The sequence below is a fragment of the Neofelis nebulosa genome, chromosome 4, assembly GCF_028018385.1.
Source record: "Neofelis nebulosa isolate mNeoNeb1 chromosome 4, mNeoNeb1.pri, whole genome shotgun sequence".
Lineage (NCBI taxonomy): Eukaryota > Metazoa > Chordata > Mammalia > Carnivora > Felidae > Neofelis > Neofelis nebulosa.
The window spans coordinates 106,670,837-106,686,929 of record NC_080785.1 but is presented as its reverse complement, the minus strand read 5'-3'; the positions used below and the strand labels follow the sequence as shown (position 1 = coordinate 106,686,929).

General features: G+C 54.2%; 1 protein-coding gene across 10 annotated transcripts in view; it reads right to left on the bottom strand.

Annotated features, from left to right (window-relative positions):
- Window positions 1-16,093, bottom strand: part of PKD1L1 (polycystin 1 like 1, transient receptor potential channel interacting) — a 125,891-nt gene that overhangs the window by 102,483 nt on the left and 7,315 nt on the right. For 7 of the 10 annotated variants that reach the window (XM_058725586.1, XM_058725590.1, XM_058725589.1 and 4 more), the window contains exon 3: window positions 4,420-4,553. The exons of 2 other annotated variants lie outside the window; for them this stretch is intronic. In XM_058725586.1, the coding sequence (XP_058581569.1) occupies window positions 4,420-4,553 (134 nt within the window). Of the gene's footprint in view, window positions 1-4,419; window positions 4,554-11,648; window positions 11,759-16,093 lie in introns of all 10 variants that reach the window. One more of the 10 variants, XM_058725593.1, reaches the window with a different exon arrangement.

Here is a 16,093-nt window from a genome sequence, read left to right as displayed (position 1 = left end):
TGCAGCCAAGGCTTCCGTAGCCCAGCAGCCCAGCATTTACATCGTGCTCTGTGCTTTCCTAGGCGGGAGTTCCTGGAGGGCAGGGCCCTGTTGTTTTCATTCTCGGAACCGATGGGCACACAGTAGACGTGGGATATGTGCCTGTTTCCGAGTCAGTACCCAGGCAGAACCTGTGTTTGTTACCTTCTGGGATACAGTAAGGATGCTCACGTTTGCTACAGAGACAGAGCTCAGAATGAGTGGGACCATAGGGTACCCTGCATCCCACAGGCCCGGGTGGGGAAAGGCCAACCCCCACAGACACCACAAGCATCGGTGGCAGTGTTAGGGCCATAAGGGAAGCGAGTGCCGAGGGCTCCCTAGCTCCTGACCTGGGGAGTGCCAGCTTCCCAGCACACCCACAGAGACGGAATTCAGGAGAATCCCACTTTTTCTTTTCCTGTGGGTCTTCCGTAAGCAGCTGACGCTTCTGCAGAAAGAATAATAGAGTGGACGCAGGAAAATGCAGCTCCATTTAATGAAGTCTGGGAAGTGGTATTCTAGAAACTTCATCAAAAACTTAGACAAACTTGCTAAAGGTATGTAATGAGTAACTGGATAAAGGCTGGAATTTGGGGGGGAAGCTTACGGTGAAAATGCAGCACTTTGTTCTGGGGCAAAGTCACCACAGGGCACCTCTCCAGGGAAGGGTGTCAGGCTGTGAAAGACTTCCCAAGGAGTGCCTCAGAAAAGTGAGCGTAGTAGCTGCAAAGGTGTGAAAGAACATTTACAAGGTTCGACCTACATTTGTGCGCATTCTACATTTACAGCACCCATCAAATTATGCCCATGGACCACAAAATAATTCAGCAAGTGCAGCTTTAAACATTGTTTGCCTCTGAACAGCTTGAAATGTCTAGAAACCTTCTCTCTCCAAAGCGTGCGGCCTGAGTAGTAACTTACAGGCTGTGCTCTCCCCCGGACAGGAAAGTTTTCTGACTAGGAATACAGTGTGGGCAGTCGGGCAGAATCTGTTGGAGCAGTTGTGCTAACGGCAAACTCGAGAAAGCCAAGGAACGGCAGATAACCAGGCTGGTGGGGCTCGCCAGCAGGACGGTACCAGCACCTACCAGCACCACACTGGGAGGGCCGGCGGCCACGCTCCTGCTGTGACCCCCAGAACCCAGCCACACCTGAGTCACAGGGCCTGCGGCTGTGGGACACAGTACTAACCATGCGCAAGCATTACTAAGGGCCCCGAATGTCTTATTCTGCAATAGTGAAAACGTAATTCTGATCAGAGGTACCCACATTTTATTCCAGACAACAAGATGCTCTGAAAACAGAAAGCGCTAAGCCAGCCCTCAGGGTTCTGTCCTGAAGACATGAAGGCTGGAGGGAATATGCCTTCCCCCACTTGGTAAAGACCCCCGGGTCTCCCAGGAGTCAGGTCGCAGTAAGGACCCGGCTCACCCACCCAGTGTGTCCTGTCTCGTCACTCTCAACTCAACATCTATTCACCGAAATCACCCCCCATCTGCCATCTGAACTACAGCAGTGGGTTTTACAACCTTAACATTCACTTGGGGTAAGAAACAGTATTACTCATTTGTGTTTGTTCTGGAATACTACATTTGCTTATTAACGTTTCACGTAACATTTAACCTATGAACTATGATCTTTCACGGGTCCCAGACCCAATTCCAAAGTCACCCCCAACACCAAGCAATTCTCAGATACCAGCAAGAATTCAGCTCTCTTCTGATGCCTTCTACCAGAGATGGCGTCAGACCCCACACACGGGTGATGGGCTCAGTCCGCCAGGCCCCCCACCCCTGCAACTTCAGGTGCCAGCCACAGCCCCAGGCTATCACCCGGAGATTCCAACGGGCCTCCTCCTTCGGTTCTTGGTTCTTTTAATTGGTTAGAGTGGCTCACAGAACTCAGGGAGACCTGTATAGTCCCGTTCACCAGTAAAGAACATGGTGAAAAGTGGAAAAGCTGCAGGAGGTGAGGTGTAGGAGGGGGCATGGGGCTTGACCGCCACCCCAGGGCCCGTTGCCCCCCATCTCCACGTGCTCACCAACCTGGAAGCTCTCTGGACCCCGTCCCCTTGGGTTTTTATGGAGCCAGAGGTTGGGGGTGGGGTGGGGGGACTGGAGTTTCAACCCTGGAATCACAGGGTTGGTTGCCCCAGCAATCAACCCGCCACCCCCCCCAGCCCTGGGGAGGGGTCTAAAGTCTCCATTAACGTAACAAAAGACACTCTCCTGCCCTCTATCACTACAAAGTCCAGAGGTTTGGGGATGAAGACCACATACACATGAGAGATCTATTCAGGTCATCCGGATGCCCAGATGTGCATTTCCTACAAGTCACAGTATGGCACACAACTTTTAATGTGGTGTGACCAGCTCCACCGACTGGAAACACTCTCTGTAATGACTTGAAGTGAGCAAGACCTATCCGTTCTCCCCCGGCTCCCCCTGCACCAGAACATTTTACAAACTCAGTCCAGAGTCTCAACTTCGCACAACACCACGCCACAGAACCGCCTAATCATCAAACCGTCCAGGACCCCAGTCTGCAGCCCCACTTGGCCATTGCTCGAGGCTGGGTTGCCCGGGGATCCAGGGAGCAGGGCCATGGGGGCTGGGGGGAGGAGGGGTGGGTGGGCTCAAGATCAAGGAGAGCCTGGAAACGGGCAGGAGGTCCAAGGCCTTGGGGACACCCCCCAGGGCCGGCTGAGCGTGTGGGTCACCAGAGCAGGTGTGGGTGGGGCACCCACACCAGGTCCACGACAAACCCACGGTACCAGGGTCCACTTGTGTCTGGGAACGCACCCCAACGAACTTCTCCCGAACCCTGCTCTCAGATCATTACAAGTTCCCCGTTGCAGACATCCTTCCGGATTAACCTGTAATGATCCCTGTGAACTTTCACAAAGTGGCAGCTGAGCCTGAAAGAGCTCCCAATGGGAACAGAGTGGGCTGACAGAGGTTAATTTTCAGATACAAATGCCCTTAGAGGTACTGTGTACAGGACAGGGGACCTCCTGGGGAATACTGGAAACCCCATGACAAGTACGAGGGAGCACGTGGGGAGTACTGGGGACCCCGTAGAGAATACTACGTGCAGACCTCTATAAGGAGTACTGGGAAGCCCTGTAAAGAGTACTGGAGACCCCCATGAGGACTACTGGGACCCTCATGAGGAGTACTGGGACTTCCATGGGGAGTACTGGGGAGCCACATGAAGAGTACTCGGGACCCCCAAAGGGAGTACTGGAAACTACATGAGGAGCACTGGGGAACCACATGAATAGAACTGGGGACCCCTATGGGGAGTAATGGGAACCCTCATGGGGAATACCGGGGACACATATGAGAAGTACTGGGGACCCCCCATGAGGAGTACTGAGACCCACATGAGGAGTACTGGGACCCACACAGGGAGTACTGGGGACCTACATAAGGAGTTCTGGGACACGCATGGGAGTACTGGGAATCCAGTGAGGAGTACTGGTGGGGGCATGCATGCAGAGTACTGGGGACCCCTGTGAGGAGTACTGGGACTCCCATGGGGAGTACTGGAGACCCCCGTGAGGAGTACTGGGGACCCACATGAGTACTGGGAACCCCATGGGAAGTACTGGGGACCCACATAAGTACTAGAGGCCACGATAGGCAGTACTGGGGGAACCTCTGTGAGAAGTACTGGGGACCCCATGGGGGTTACTGGGAACCCCAAAGAGGAGTTCTGGGGACCCCATGGGGGTTACTGGGAACCCCAAAGAGGAGTTCTGGGGACCCACATGGGGAGTACCAGAAACAGCTGCAGGATAATCTCTGCAAAGGGGCGGGGAGGTTCTGGGAGCTTCTGCAGAAGGGGCTCCTTCCTATCAGGACAAAGGCAGAGCTCTGGGCTGGCAGCAGTCAGAGCTCACTCTTAGCCGGACTGCATCGGGCACAGGTAGCCTCGTTCTCGGGGCCCGCCGCACCCCACACTGCTCGCTGCGCCCCAGCTTCTCCTAGGACACTCCCCACCTCCTCACGCCACTGAGACCGTCTGTCCTGTCCTCTCCACCCGACTGCTGTGGGCCGTTCTGATAGCCAGACACAGACGCACCTGCTCAGATGTCCAGGTAGTCTAGCCTTACCAGTAGAGGCCTTCAAAGAGCTCCCCCGGAGCCCCCAAATAGGGTTTCGGCTCCCTGGGAGCCCCCTGGGGTGCAGCCTGTCCCCACTTCTGTCCCCAGAACGCATCCCGGCTTCTCATGACAGGATTCCAGATCTGCAAGTGAACCCCGCTCCCTGGACGTGGCACATGGGGCTGAAACCACATCTGGCCGGCTCCTACCGCACCTGGGAGGCTTTCCAGGGCTGCACCGGACACGCGTGCTGCTCAGGGAGCAAACCCGAGCTCCCCAGACGCCAATACCTTGTCCCACGACACCAGCGACACGAGCGAGGGTGGTTTCTCCAGTCCCGGGTCTCCTTCCGCCCGTGTCCGCGCACCCAGAGGACGGCTGGACTCGTCGGTGTTCATAAAAGGCGCAGGATTAGCGCGGACCTCTGGGGAAAAGAACAAACGAGGTGTGGGGACTGCAGTGTTCAATGAAGAGACCCGACCTCACACACCGGTTAATGCCCCCTGCTCTCCAGGTGGGTCAGGAGTCCTGTGCCCGTGGGCTCTGTCTGTGAGGGCGGCTGTGTGTATTCGGTGTTTCTTCCTTTTCATCCTCACCTGGCACAGCGTCTCAGGTAAACACAGGCTACGTCAGGCAAGTCCAAGGCCAGAGAGCTCCTGCTCACGACCCAACCCTGAGGGCCCTCCCTCTCTCCTCCAGGGCTCAGGGCAGAGAGGATGAGGTCAAGGGCTCCCGAATCAGGGAGACGGGCACAAAATGGGAGGAACCACAGTCATGGGACTGGGCAGGGATTTGCTGGGTAAACATGAAGACCAAGAAGATGCCCCCAAATTTACAAGCCAGCATGCTCCCACCTGAGGGCTCTGGGTGTGCCCAGCCCTGCCCAGCTCTCTGCTCCCAGCTCCCTGCTCCCAGCCCTGCCCGGCTCCCAGCTCCCTGCTCCCTGATCCCAGCTGTCAGTTCCCCACTCCCAGTCCCGCCCAGCTGCCAGCTCCCAGCCAGGCCTGTGTCCGCCATCCACCTGCCTCCATATGCCAAGAGCAGACAGAACACATGTTAGAAAGAGAGCCAGGGTTCCAAACGGACCCCCTTAGGCCAAGTCACCGAACCAGGGCTTCACCCCTAACCTAACTGCTGTTCCAGCTTCCTCCAGAAATAGTCTTGGGGCTCTTGGCAGGGGGCCTCAGTCAGTTAAGCGTCCCACTCTTGATTTCAGCTCAGGTCATGATCTCACGGTCATGAGTTCGAGCCCCACGTCAAGCTCTGCACTGACAGCACGGAGCCTACTTGGGATTCTCTCTCTCTCCCTCTCTCTGTGCCCCTCCCCTGCTCACATGCTCTCTCAAAAATAAAAACGCAGACATTAAAAAAAAAAAAAAGAGCGAGACGCTTAACTGACTGAGCCACTCAGGCGTCCCTGGTGGCATTTCTTTTTAAGTGCTTAATCTCTGCCATGTGCGCACACTTTTTTCCTCTTGCTGATTCCCTTCTACTGTATTCCCTGCCCATGAACCTGTAGTACGCAAAACCCGGATGTAGGGCAGGTCCCTGCCCCTGGACGTTCTGACCCAGGCTCCAGTCTGTCTATGATGTGAAGCAGGTAGGAGAGGAGGGTGGCCACGGCTTTCTAAATGGTGCATTTAAATCCTCCTGCAAGGCTGAAGCCCGGCTCTCACAGGGCTACCAAAAATTCCAGTAGCAACTGGTGACCGGGAGGAGAGGCAGGGAGCCGAATAAACATCTGCCTGCTTGATGGAAAAGAGAGTGAGAGGGACATGGCGTCTGCTCCTCTGTCCCGGCCGACAAGGTTCAAGAACCTGGAACGCTCTTTCTCTACCTGCTTGGTGGCATCTCGCCTCTTCTGCCTTTCCCTCCTGCTCCTGCTCCGGCACGACCTGGGGTGCGGATGGTTCCAGCACCATCCTCAGTGCCTCAGCCACTGCCGGCTCCTCCCACCCTCAAGGTAAAGGAGCAAAGAGCACCCTCTTGGACCACCCACTTCAGATTCCCCCACTGGCGTCCCAGTAAAAACTGACAGTTGGGGAAAACCTGCCTGACTTTTAAGTGGACACAGGTGAAACACATTTGTGTGAACTAATTTAAGTTTGCCGGTTTAATTAAGATAGACCTGTGTTTAGAGTTATCGGCATTAAATATGAAACCTCGATTCTACCCAGGTTTACTAAAGTCAAATAAGCTCGTGTTATCTCTGTTGCAATTTCTTAGCAAAAAGATGACTTAAGGTGATGGTTAATTTTGTCTGTCTCAAAGTTTTCATGGGTAACTGTTAAGATGGCTTTCAGAGTCTTTGGTAACCTGAAACTTTAAGGTTTTGCATGATAAATGGGACTGAACTCATTGGACACCTGGGTCTTTTCCACATGGGATGGAGCTGCTGAAGCTCTGATAACCGAACATACGTTTGCGCTTTTAACCTCTTATTACAGAGAAACTACGGTTATTTGGGTGTATTGGACCATAAACTGAAGCGGTTTAACTTTTCTCTCTACCTAAACCCTCTAAAATTCAAACTGTCTCAGGGAGTGTTCTTTCTTTCACGGCAATTACAATTGTTTGCATAAGTCAGTAAAAATCTGTTTTCCTCGTAACAGGACGCCACTGGAAATACTGGCTATTTTACCAAGACTTTGACTGGAATGTCCTATTTGAGACTGACCTGCATAGACTCAGATATGACCATCCGGCTTTAAGGAGCTAAGGTTGACTTTATGAAACACGGAGCCATAAAGCCCCTGGGAAATGTGGGCCTGATACCTTGCTTAAGGAGTTCCCAGCAGCCTCACCAGGTGAGCAAAGAAAGTCACTTCCTGGCAGGTGCAGGAAACGCAGGCTATCTTGGGGACCTCGTGGAGAGGAATTTGCCCAATTCCACAGGAATTGCAGGCCTGTCTGACGGAAGTACTTGGCTTGGCTTCTGGCCTGGAGAATCTACTAAGAGTGCAATCTGGAGAATTCTATATAAAAGATTCCGGCAAAACAAACTTTAAGACATCCATATGATCAACCACTGTTCTTGCTGAACTTAGGTAAATAATTAGGTCAAGTTTGTTAAAACTGGACTTGTTCTACAGACAAATCAGTCTTGATTTGGCCGTCTCTGGAAATGACAGTTTTTAGAGAGAAAAACCATGTTTCCGTAACATACCCTTATGGCTGTCAAATTCTAGAGGCGCCTGGGTGGCTCAGTCGGTTAAGCGTCCGACTTCAGCTCAGGTCACAATCTCACGGTCCGTGAGTTCGAGCCCCGCGTCAGGCTCTGGGCTGATGGCTCGGAGCCTGGAGCCTGCTTCCGATTCTGTGTCTCCCTCTCTCTCTGCCCCTCCCCCATTCATGCTCTGTCTCTCTTTGTCTCAAAAAAATAAATAAATAAACGTTAAAAAAAAAATTAAATAACTGGGAAATGGGATGGATTCGCCTAACAGTTGTACGTAAAAAGACTTTTCTCACTGTAGACCTATCAGCCGATAAAGACTACAGTGCTTTAATAAATTATTCACTTCAGGCTGGGTTAATTCATAAATCTCTAAACATGCCAACCATATTCTCCCTAAACCTGATCTGACAGTTCCTAGAAACCTGCCCCATACAACCCCAAATACCTTGTTTTCTCAAAGGATGCAAAGTCTAATACAATGGGGGATTTAACTCCAAAATAAAAGGGCCCCTACTGGGTCATATTATGCAGTGGAGTTAGAGGGGCACTCTTCATGGGCTCCTGTACCTAAAATAAAACCTGTACCCCCTTCACAGGAAATCAATGAGCAAACTAATATGCCTTCTTTTCAAAAAAAATTTTTTTTTGACATTTATTTATTTTTGAAAGGCAGAGAGAGACAGAGCACAGACAGGGGAGGGCCAGAAAGAGGGGGAGACACAGAATCCGAAGCAGGCTCCAGGCTCCGAGCTGTCAGCACAGAGCCCAACGCGGGTCTTGAACTCACGGACCGCGAGATCATGACCTGAGCCGAAGTCGGCCGCTTAACCGACTGAGCCTCCCGGTCGCCCCTAATGTGCCTTCTTATTTCTGTGAGCCTGTGGAAGACCTCAAACTTCTCTTAGGATGGTTGTACCTTTCTTCTTCGTTCTCCATTCCCCAATCTACTAACAATTCCTTCTTGCAATGGGCCACTCAAAAGGACCACCACAGACCTGTGAGTTACAAGCCAGAAAGACCAATCCAACTGCTGCTGTGTGCTCCCACTCCCATCTGAGGAGGCTTCAAGCCTGACATCTCAAAATCTCACTGGCAGCACTGGGAGACACTGGGTTTGAAATGCGCTCTAACCATTCACCTCTGTTTTTCTTGCTTCTGTAAAGATACCTCTTACTAATTAGCTGAGTGTTTACTAAACAAAGCAGAGTCTATAGGACGGCCACGCACTGCCTGTTACACTGTGGAGGCTTTAAATGGCTCTCAAGACAACATTATGGTATTAAATACAAAAATAACTCCAATGCATAAAACCGTTCTACAAACCAGAATGGCACAAGATGTGCTGACTGCTGCACGACGTGGAGCTTACACTCTTGTGCAAACAAAATGCTGTGTGTACGCTCCAGATGACCAGAGAAACGTTTCTGGATTTCTACCTGACTCAGACGCTCCACTTGCTCTGAAACAATCCCTCTTTCCTTCAGTGATTGGTCAGACTCCTGGACTGGAAGATGTTCGTCAGCTACCAAAGGGCTTATTTGGGCTGATCTTTCTAGTTGTTCTAATTACGTTTTGCCGTTTTCTCCTGTGTCTCCCTGCCTGGTGCCAAGACTCATCACTACAATGACTTCGGGCCAGCAAATGATCCTCTCTACTCAAGAAGGTTCACACACGTTGCCCACATTGGATTCAGCTGCCTCTGCCTTTTGTAACTCCCCTATATGTTTCCCAGCTGACCCATATTCACCCGTATGGCTGGGGACGTCTCTACACCCCCGCTCAGCGGGAAGAAGCCACAGAAGACGAGACCTTCCACCTGCAGCAGCCCTGAGGATCTCAGGGTCAAAATTGTTCAGGGGGGATATGATGAGGGAGCGTGGGGCGGGCTGAGGGCAGAGCACAGGCTGACAGCCCCCCACCCCCACCGTGGATCTGTGTGATGTTCCTCGGACACTCCTGGCCGCCCAAGAACACAGGAAGGGGGTTCAAGTGCTTGCTGTGGTGACGTGGGAAACTGAGGCAAACGAAACATCAAATCCCCTTACTGCCTATGGCTCACTGACTAGTCCTTGAAACCGGCACAGTGACCTCCCTCAAGGGGCTCAGCTGCCTCCATGATGACACTTTGTGGGGGACAAAAGGGAATCTCAGCTTCACATCACCCCACCTTGAGGACCCTGTAAGTCTCCTTCCTTTATCTCAACTGCCCCAGGACACACGCTGGCATCATGCTCCAGGCTTAGGGCCCCCGATATACACCCGAGGGGTCTCAGGACTGAGGTTTTACTAAACGGTAATAAATGGCGTTTCCCTGGCCACAGCGACCCCCTGAAGGTCCTGGAAACCTTGCTTCCAAAATTCCTAAGAGACTTACTCTATCCCTGCCCCCTCCCAAGCTGAGGGTATGTGATGAGTTACCCGTCACGACCCCAGTGTAGCTCCTCCTGCCCACGGGTCCTGTCCCCGTGCTTTAATAAATCACCTTTATGCACCAAAGACATCTTCAAGAATTCTTTCTTGGCGGTCAGTTCCAGACTACCCCCCACCATCATCACCCCAAAACTTCATCATACCCATTGTGGCGCTCGAACTCATGACCCCATTATCAAGGGTGCAGGCTCCACTGACTGAGCCAGCTGGCACCCCGGAATTTGATTGTTTCACCCAAGCACTGCACACGGTTGAAAACCACTGAAGCTGACGCCGGGTTCAAGGGCATGCATGACGCCATCTTCTCTAGCCGTGTAGATGCTTTGAAAACATTCCCACTGAGCCCTGGCCTTGCACAGAACCTGGAGGGCACTATGCTCAGCAGCCCCCAGAGCAGGGCCAGGAATGTGGGTGGAAAGGAGGCGGTGCTCTGGGCTGGTTTCCGTCCTGGCTCCTTCACCACCAGCCTCCGGTCCCTATCAGCCACACTCACAGCTGGGGGCAGGACGCCAAACCGTGAGTTCTGGAGCCTGGCCACCAGGGCTGGCCCGTCCCCAGCACCGCCAAGCAGTAACACCGGCTTCAACCTTCCCCAACTTTGGGATTCGATATCGAATCCAATTTAAATTTCTGAGTCAACGCCCCTATTTACTGTCAAGAGTCCAGTGGATTCATATCTCAGGCTCATAAAAGCTGAACAAGATTAACCCGCAGCCACGTTGCTGAGGCTTCTTCAAAACTACGCACAGACCAATATGCCAACCCAGGGATGACACAGTCCCCTGCCTGAACGTCCACGAGCACGTCTGTGAACGACCACGGAGAATAAAGTGACTTCCATTTCTCTGAAACCCATCGATTCCTGGAAGTACTGTGGACAGGTTAGCAGAAGAAAAATCTGACCTCCTAAACGACTGAAAACGTCCCCGAACTGGAAAAATCACACGGAAACATACTGAAGATACACGGTCATAAAATTACATAAACAGAAATCACCAAAGGAGGAAGGAGTTAGATGACCAAAATCCATTCCCCACCATCGTCACGTAAGAATCAGGAGAGTGGGTTTCGCGTTGTTTTCAACACCGACGCCCGAGCCGCGGCCACCAACACACACCATTATATCTGGCTTGTGTGCTAGACTGAAGTTCCTCACGTGTAACCGAGTGCACGGCCCAGAGCCGAGAACTCAAACATTCCCTTCCACCTACAGTAACACCGGAAATTAAGTTTCAGACAACCATTTAAGATTTTTATTTTAAATGTTTATTTACCTATTTTGAGAGAGAGACAGAGAGAGAGAGAGCAGGGGAATGGCAGGCAGAGGGAGAGAGAGAATCCCAAGCAGGCTCCACGCACAGCCTGATTTGGGGCTCGAACTCACGAACTGGAAGATCACGATCTGAGCCGAAATCAAGAGTCAGACGCTTACTGAGCCACCCAGGGGTCCCTAAAATTTTTATTTTAAAAGATAATGGACATACCGTCCTGCGCTGTGGCCGTGAAACATCCCCCAGTAACCTGGACGCCCCATCACATGGCTCCAGGTCGGGGGAGCCTCACAGACTCAGTGGTTCTCAAGCATGCAGCCCCTGGACCAGCCACGGCACCCCCCCACCCAGACCTGCCTGAAGCAGAAACCCCATAATCTGGTTTCAGCGAGCCCCACGCCCCGGTGAATGCCCGGTGATGCCCTCTTGAGTTTGGGGATCCCAGGAGAGGTGGGTAAGGAAGGCTGTGGGTCCAGTGTCCCGAAGCCCAGACCTGTCACCTGCCGGCAAGCTGGGGGCAAGCCAGCGGCCTCTTATTCTCTACTTCCTCACCCGGAAAACCCAGCTAGGACGGTCCCTCCACAAGGCACAGGCAGGGATGAACTCAGGGCGGTGAACTTGGCTCCCCTTCCTGGGCCCTTACCGACTGGCGCTCCATGGAGGCAGGGGGGATGAAGACCCCCGTGCTCCTCGGCTCTCGCTCTCGGGGGCTGGGTGCCACGGGAGGACCAGCAGCAGGCAGTCCGGACGCACCTGACGGGGTGGGACAAACGGGGGTGGGCACCAAGTATGGCCATCCAGCGCCCGCTCTGCCATCTGCACCTGGGTTTCTTGCATAAATTGATGAAGCACACAGTTGGCTTCACGTGGAGGGAAAGTTGCTTCTGTGGTTTTCTGACCATTTTCCAAGTTTGGGGCCTGTTTTCACACTGGGAGTCGAAACAGATTTTTCACCTCATTTTACTATTAAAACAGGGTCCCTCCCTCTCTCCCCACCACCTCCAGGTGGTCAGCAGGGGGGAGCAGAGAGCAGAGCAGGCCAGGCCCCTGCCCCCCTCCTGCCGTACCTCCCCTCTCCAGCCCACACTCCTCTCTGTGGACCTGACCACTGTGGAAAGGAAGGGCCCAGAAGACTGGCGGTTATAAGACTGTGCACCGTGTGACAGTCACAAAGCACGGTACCAGCACGTCCCTCCCCTGTAATCCCCACAGAGGACCAGGGAGGGAGAGCGCAGGCACTTTTTTTTTGTTTTTTAGTTTATTTAGTTATTTTGTGAGAGGGAGAGTACAAGAAGAGGAGGGGCAGAGAAAGAAGGGGAGAGAGAGCATCCCAAGCAGGCTCCGCACTGTCAGTGCAGGGCCCAATGTGGGGCTCAAACTCACGAACCGTGAGACCATGATCTGAGCTGAAACGAGGTGTCACAGGCTTAACTGACTGAGCCCCCTGGCACCCCAGTGCAGGTGCTTTTTGCAGTGAGACCAGGGAGACCCTGGAAGACAGGCAACTTGGCTTAACGTGGTGCAAACAGAGCCAACAATTCACGTTGCCCTCCCACGTTCCCAGAGGGGATGCCCGCAGAGCCCGGGACGCAGCTCAGAGGCTCAGGCCCCTGGGTACAGTGGTGTCCAGGACCAGTATGGGGCACTGGTCGCTCTGCTACATGCTGTGGCTCCTCGGGGCCAGGGACACCCGTGCCTGGGTCCACGGGGCCGCCGGGCATCCAGGAAGATCCACATGCGGTGAGTCAAATAGCCCTGAACCGAGGTGTGGGGACCAGGGTCCTGACCAGACAGGGGGTGCCATTTGGGGATGTCACCCAAGGGCTGCCCGGGCCCTGTGTCTGCTCTGCAGGCGTGAACCCCACTCCCTGGGGCTGGGTCTCGCCTCCCCGTGAAAACACATGCAGACTTCGTGTTCATCCCTCACTTCTCTGCGCGTCTGTGGAGTTGGGACGGTATATCCTTTCATTTAAACCAGGCTTCTACAAAGACAAAACCCCACTTTTACAAAACCTCGAAACCTGCCTCTTGATGCAGTGCCCGAGAAGCTGACGCTAGAGGGCAGACAGGGACACTTTATGGAGCAGACAAGGACCTCGGGGACCCAGGTGAGGCTGGGTTCTGACGACGGTGGTCCTCTGGTCCTCGGCTGAGGGCCCCTGCTCAGCTTTTGCGTAATCCCAAGGACACCTTTCCGCCCCTAACCACACCTGTCTTCCGAGGGCCAGGCGAGCAAGAGAATGAAAACAGGAAACGGACCATTTGGCATCGTGCGCACCGTATCTCATGGTATCGCAAGACTGGAGGGGTCTCTGCCAAGGGCAGGAGCAGATCAAACAGGAAGCCCCAGGGGGCCTCCTCCCACACCAGGGGCCTGGGGCGAGGCCTGCCCACCACGCGGGGGGCAGCTGCCAAGAGCCCGCAGACCACACCTGATGCGGTCCGCCCTCTGCAGGGGAGCCTCACGGGGGGGGGGGGGGGGTGTGCAGGGGTGTGCAGGCGGCACAGCAATTGCGCCCGGAGAGGTCAAAATCTTCTCCGCTACAAAACGGGGAGGGGGGTTGAGAGGAAAGTTTAAATACGAGACTCTCCCTGGCCAGGGTGGGCCCTGCTCTGGCCCTTTCCCAGAGGACGTGTGTTCATGAGAGTGCCCCTGGGCGAGACGGCATGGCTCACACGTCCAAGCTGTGCAGACAAGACGGCGCGAGCCAAACAGTTCCCCGAATGAAGCTCTTCCCTCTCCAGAGTGGGGCGGGGCCGGCCGGGCCGGGGCGGAGCTGGGGGCCCGGCGCTGGCTCTGGCTGTGACTGGACCACTACCCCCATCTGCCTGGCCTCTCTCCTTTTCCTGAGGGTAAAGGGGGCACAGGGCACTGGGGTGACTCAGCCCCCAGGACATCCTCCTCCGCAGCCACAGCCTCACAGAAGTTGGTATGGGAGACACCTCTGCTGATTGGTGCTAGCCAGTGAAACGTGGACACCCAAAGCCGCGGAGACCCTCATGCGAACAGAGGCACCGGGCAGGAGAGCAAAAGAATCTGCATCTGGCTGGGCCCTTGTGGGGAAATTGCCAGAACAGCTATTTACACGCCTTGCCTTGTTCTTTTCTCATATTTGTTCTTTCGGTTGCCCCAACTACCCGTCTAAGCTCTGGGAATGCTCCTTGCCAAGGTCCTTCAAGAGGATTTCCACCCCACCCCCAGCTCCTCAGTAAAACTGACACATCACAAAATCCCCAGAAGGTTCCAGTGTGTCTGGTTAGGTGCAGAGCCAGGGCCGTGCCCGTAACAGTTCTGCCTGGAAGTGGACCGTGGGTCCTAAGCGTAAGATCTCAGGGCTAGGAGGCATCAGAAGTCATGCACACACGCCACTCTCACTCACTCACTCACTCACACACACACACACACACACACACACGCACACACATACACCCCCCACATGCACACAACAGACACACGAACATATACACACAGGCACACAGCAAGCACACACAAGCACGCACTCACACGCACACTCACACAAACACGCCAGCACACCCCCCCACGCTTGCACACGCACTCACACGGACACACACACGTGCAGGCACACAGACATGTTAAATCGAACTCCGTGGTGGTGTGGTGGGCACAGGGCACAATACAATCCCTTCCCTCTCTGCAAACAGACCAGCCGCTGTCTGCTTTCAGTGACTCCGGAGACCCCAAGGGGCGAGGTCAACCACCCCCTCCTCAATATGTTTCCCGTCCTTCTAAGGACAAAGAGATCACCCCACAGAGGGACACAGGGGCACACATGACAAGAGTGCCTGCAGCAAGGCCTTGGGAGCTGGCTGGAGCGATTTAGAATCGAAGAAAAACAAGGCGATAAAAACATCAGGGGGAACAAAGTCACAGCCAAAATCAGCCAGTTTGGGGGCAGCACTGATGTGACACAAGACAGAAGTTTTCAGCCAGGACCACAGCCACCTGGTTGGTGGCAGGGCCTCTGTTCACACGGGTTTCTTCGATACAAGGGTGGTGCCTGCCCAGACAGACTCAGCGCTAAGCGGGCACGGGGCTCGTGCAAACTCCACCAAAGGACAGATTCCTTTCACCTTCAAAGGGCCCTGGGGGGTGGACAGTGATGAAAGTGGAAGCATTTTTGGGAGAAGGGCTGGGCGTGAGGGACACGAGGGCACATGCAGGTGCGGGCTGCCTGACTCCGCTCTCAGCGGCCGGGCACCCGAGGGGACCACCTCACTGACCCTGTGTCGGGGGCAGGGGCGTGGACGACACATGGCCAGCGGGCGGTCGACGGCAGAGTTGATGACCCAGCTGTGCTGGTGCATATGGAGCGTGCGGAGGGAAGATGGAGTACAGTCTGTGGCCCTGGTGACGCCCGGCTTGCCCCGAGCTCTGCCCCGCACTCTGCACAAGGGACGTGAGAAAAGAGCTCCACTCCATCCACATGGGCAGCAGGTGGTTCTGGGACTCCCGCGGGCATTCCAGGTTTGCAGGAAAAGCAAAGGGCACTTTGCGGGGGTGAAGACAGCTCCCGCAGCCCGAATCCTCCTGCTCCCTTGGGCTTTACCACAGAGACACCCCGAGACCCCGGCGCTGCCCCACCCCACCTGAGCTAGCCTGGGCCCCCAGTGCAGATACACGTTCTTCAGGCGATGACTGGTCCAGCAGTGACCTTCAGAGCTCACACGCTTTTGTGGCACAAAGACGGAGAAGTGGCAGGTTCGGCACTGGCAGTGCCACAGGCCAGGCACGCAGGCTGAAGTCACGGGAGTCCTCCCCGCCATGGGCTGGGTTCAAGTCGGGCTAATGCTCATTTCTGTGCACAGTTCTCTGAGCAACACCCTTAAAAGTTCCCACTTTCCCAATGCTCAAGTAGGAGTAGAATATTCCTAAGAAAATTCCCGAATGCATGCTTTAAATACAGACTGTGGGGGCACCGGGCTGGCTGTCGGTGGAGTATGCAACTCTTGATCTCAGGGTCGAGTTTGAGCCCCACGCTGGGTGTAGGTATTACTTAGAAATAAAATCTTTAAAAATAGTAACATAAAATACAGCTTATCAAATTCCCTAAGACCAGGGCTGCTCAC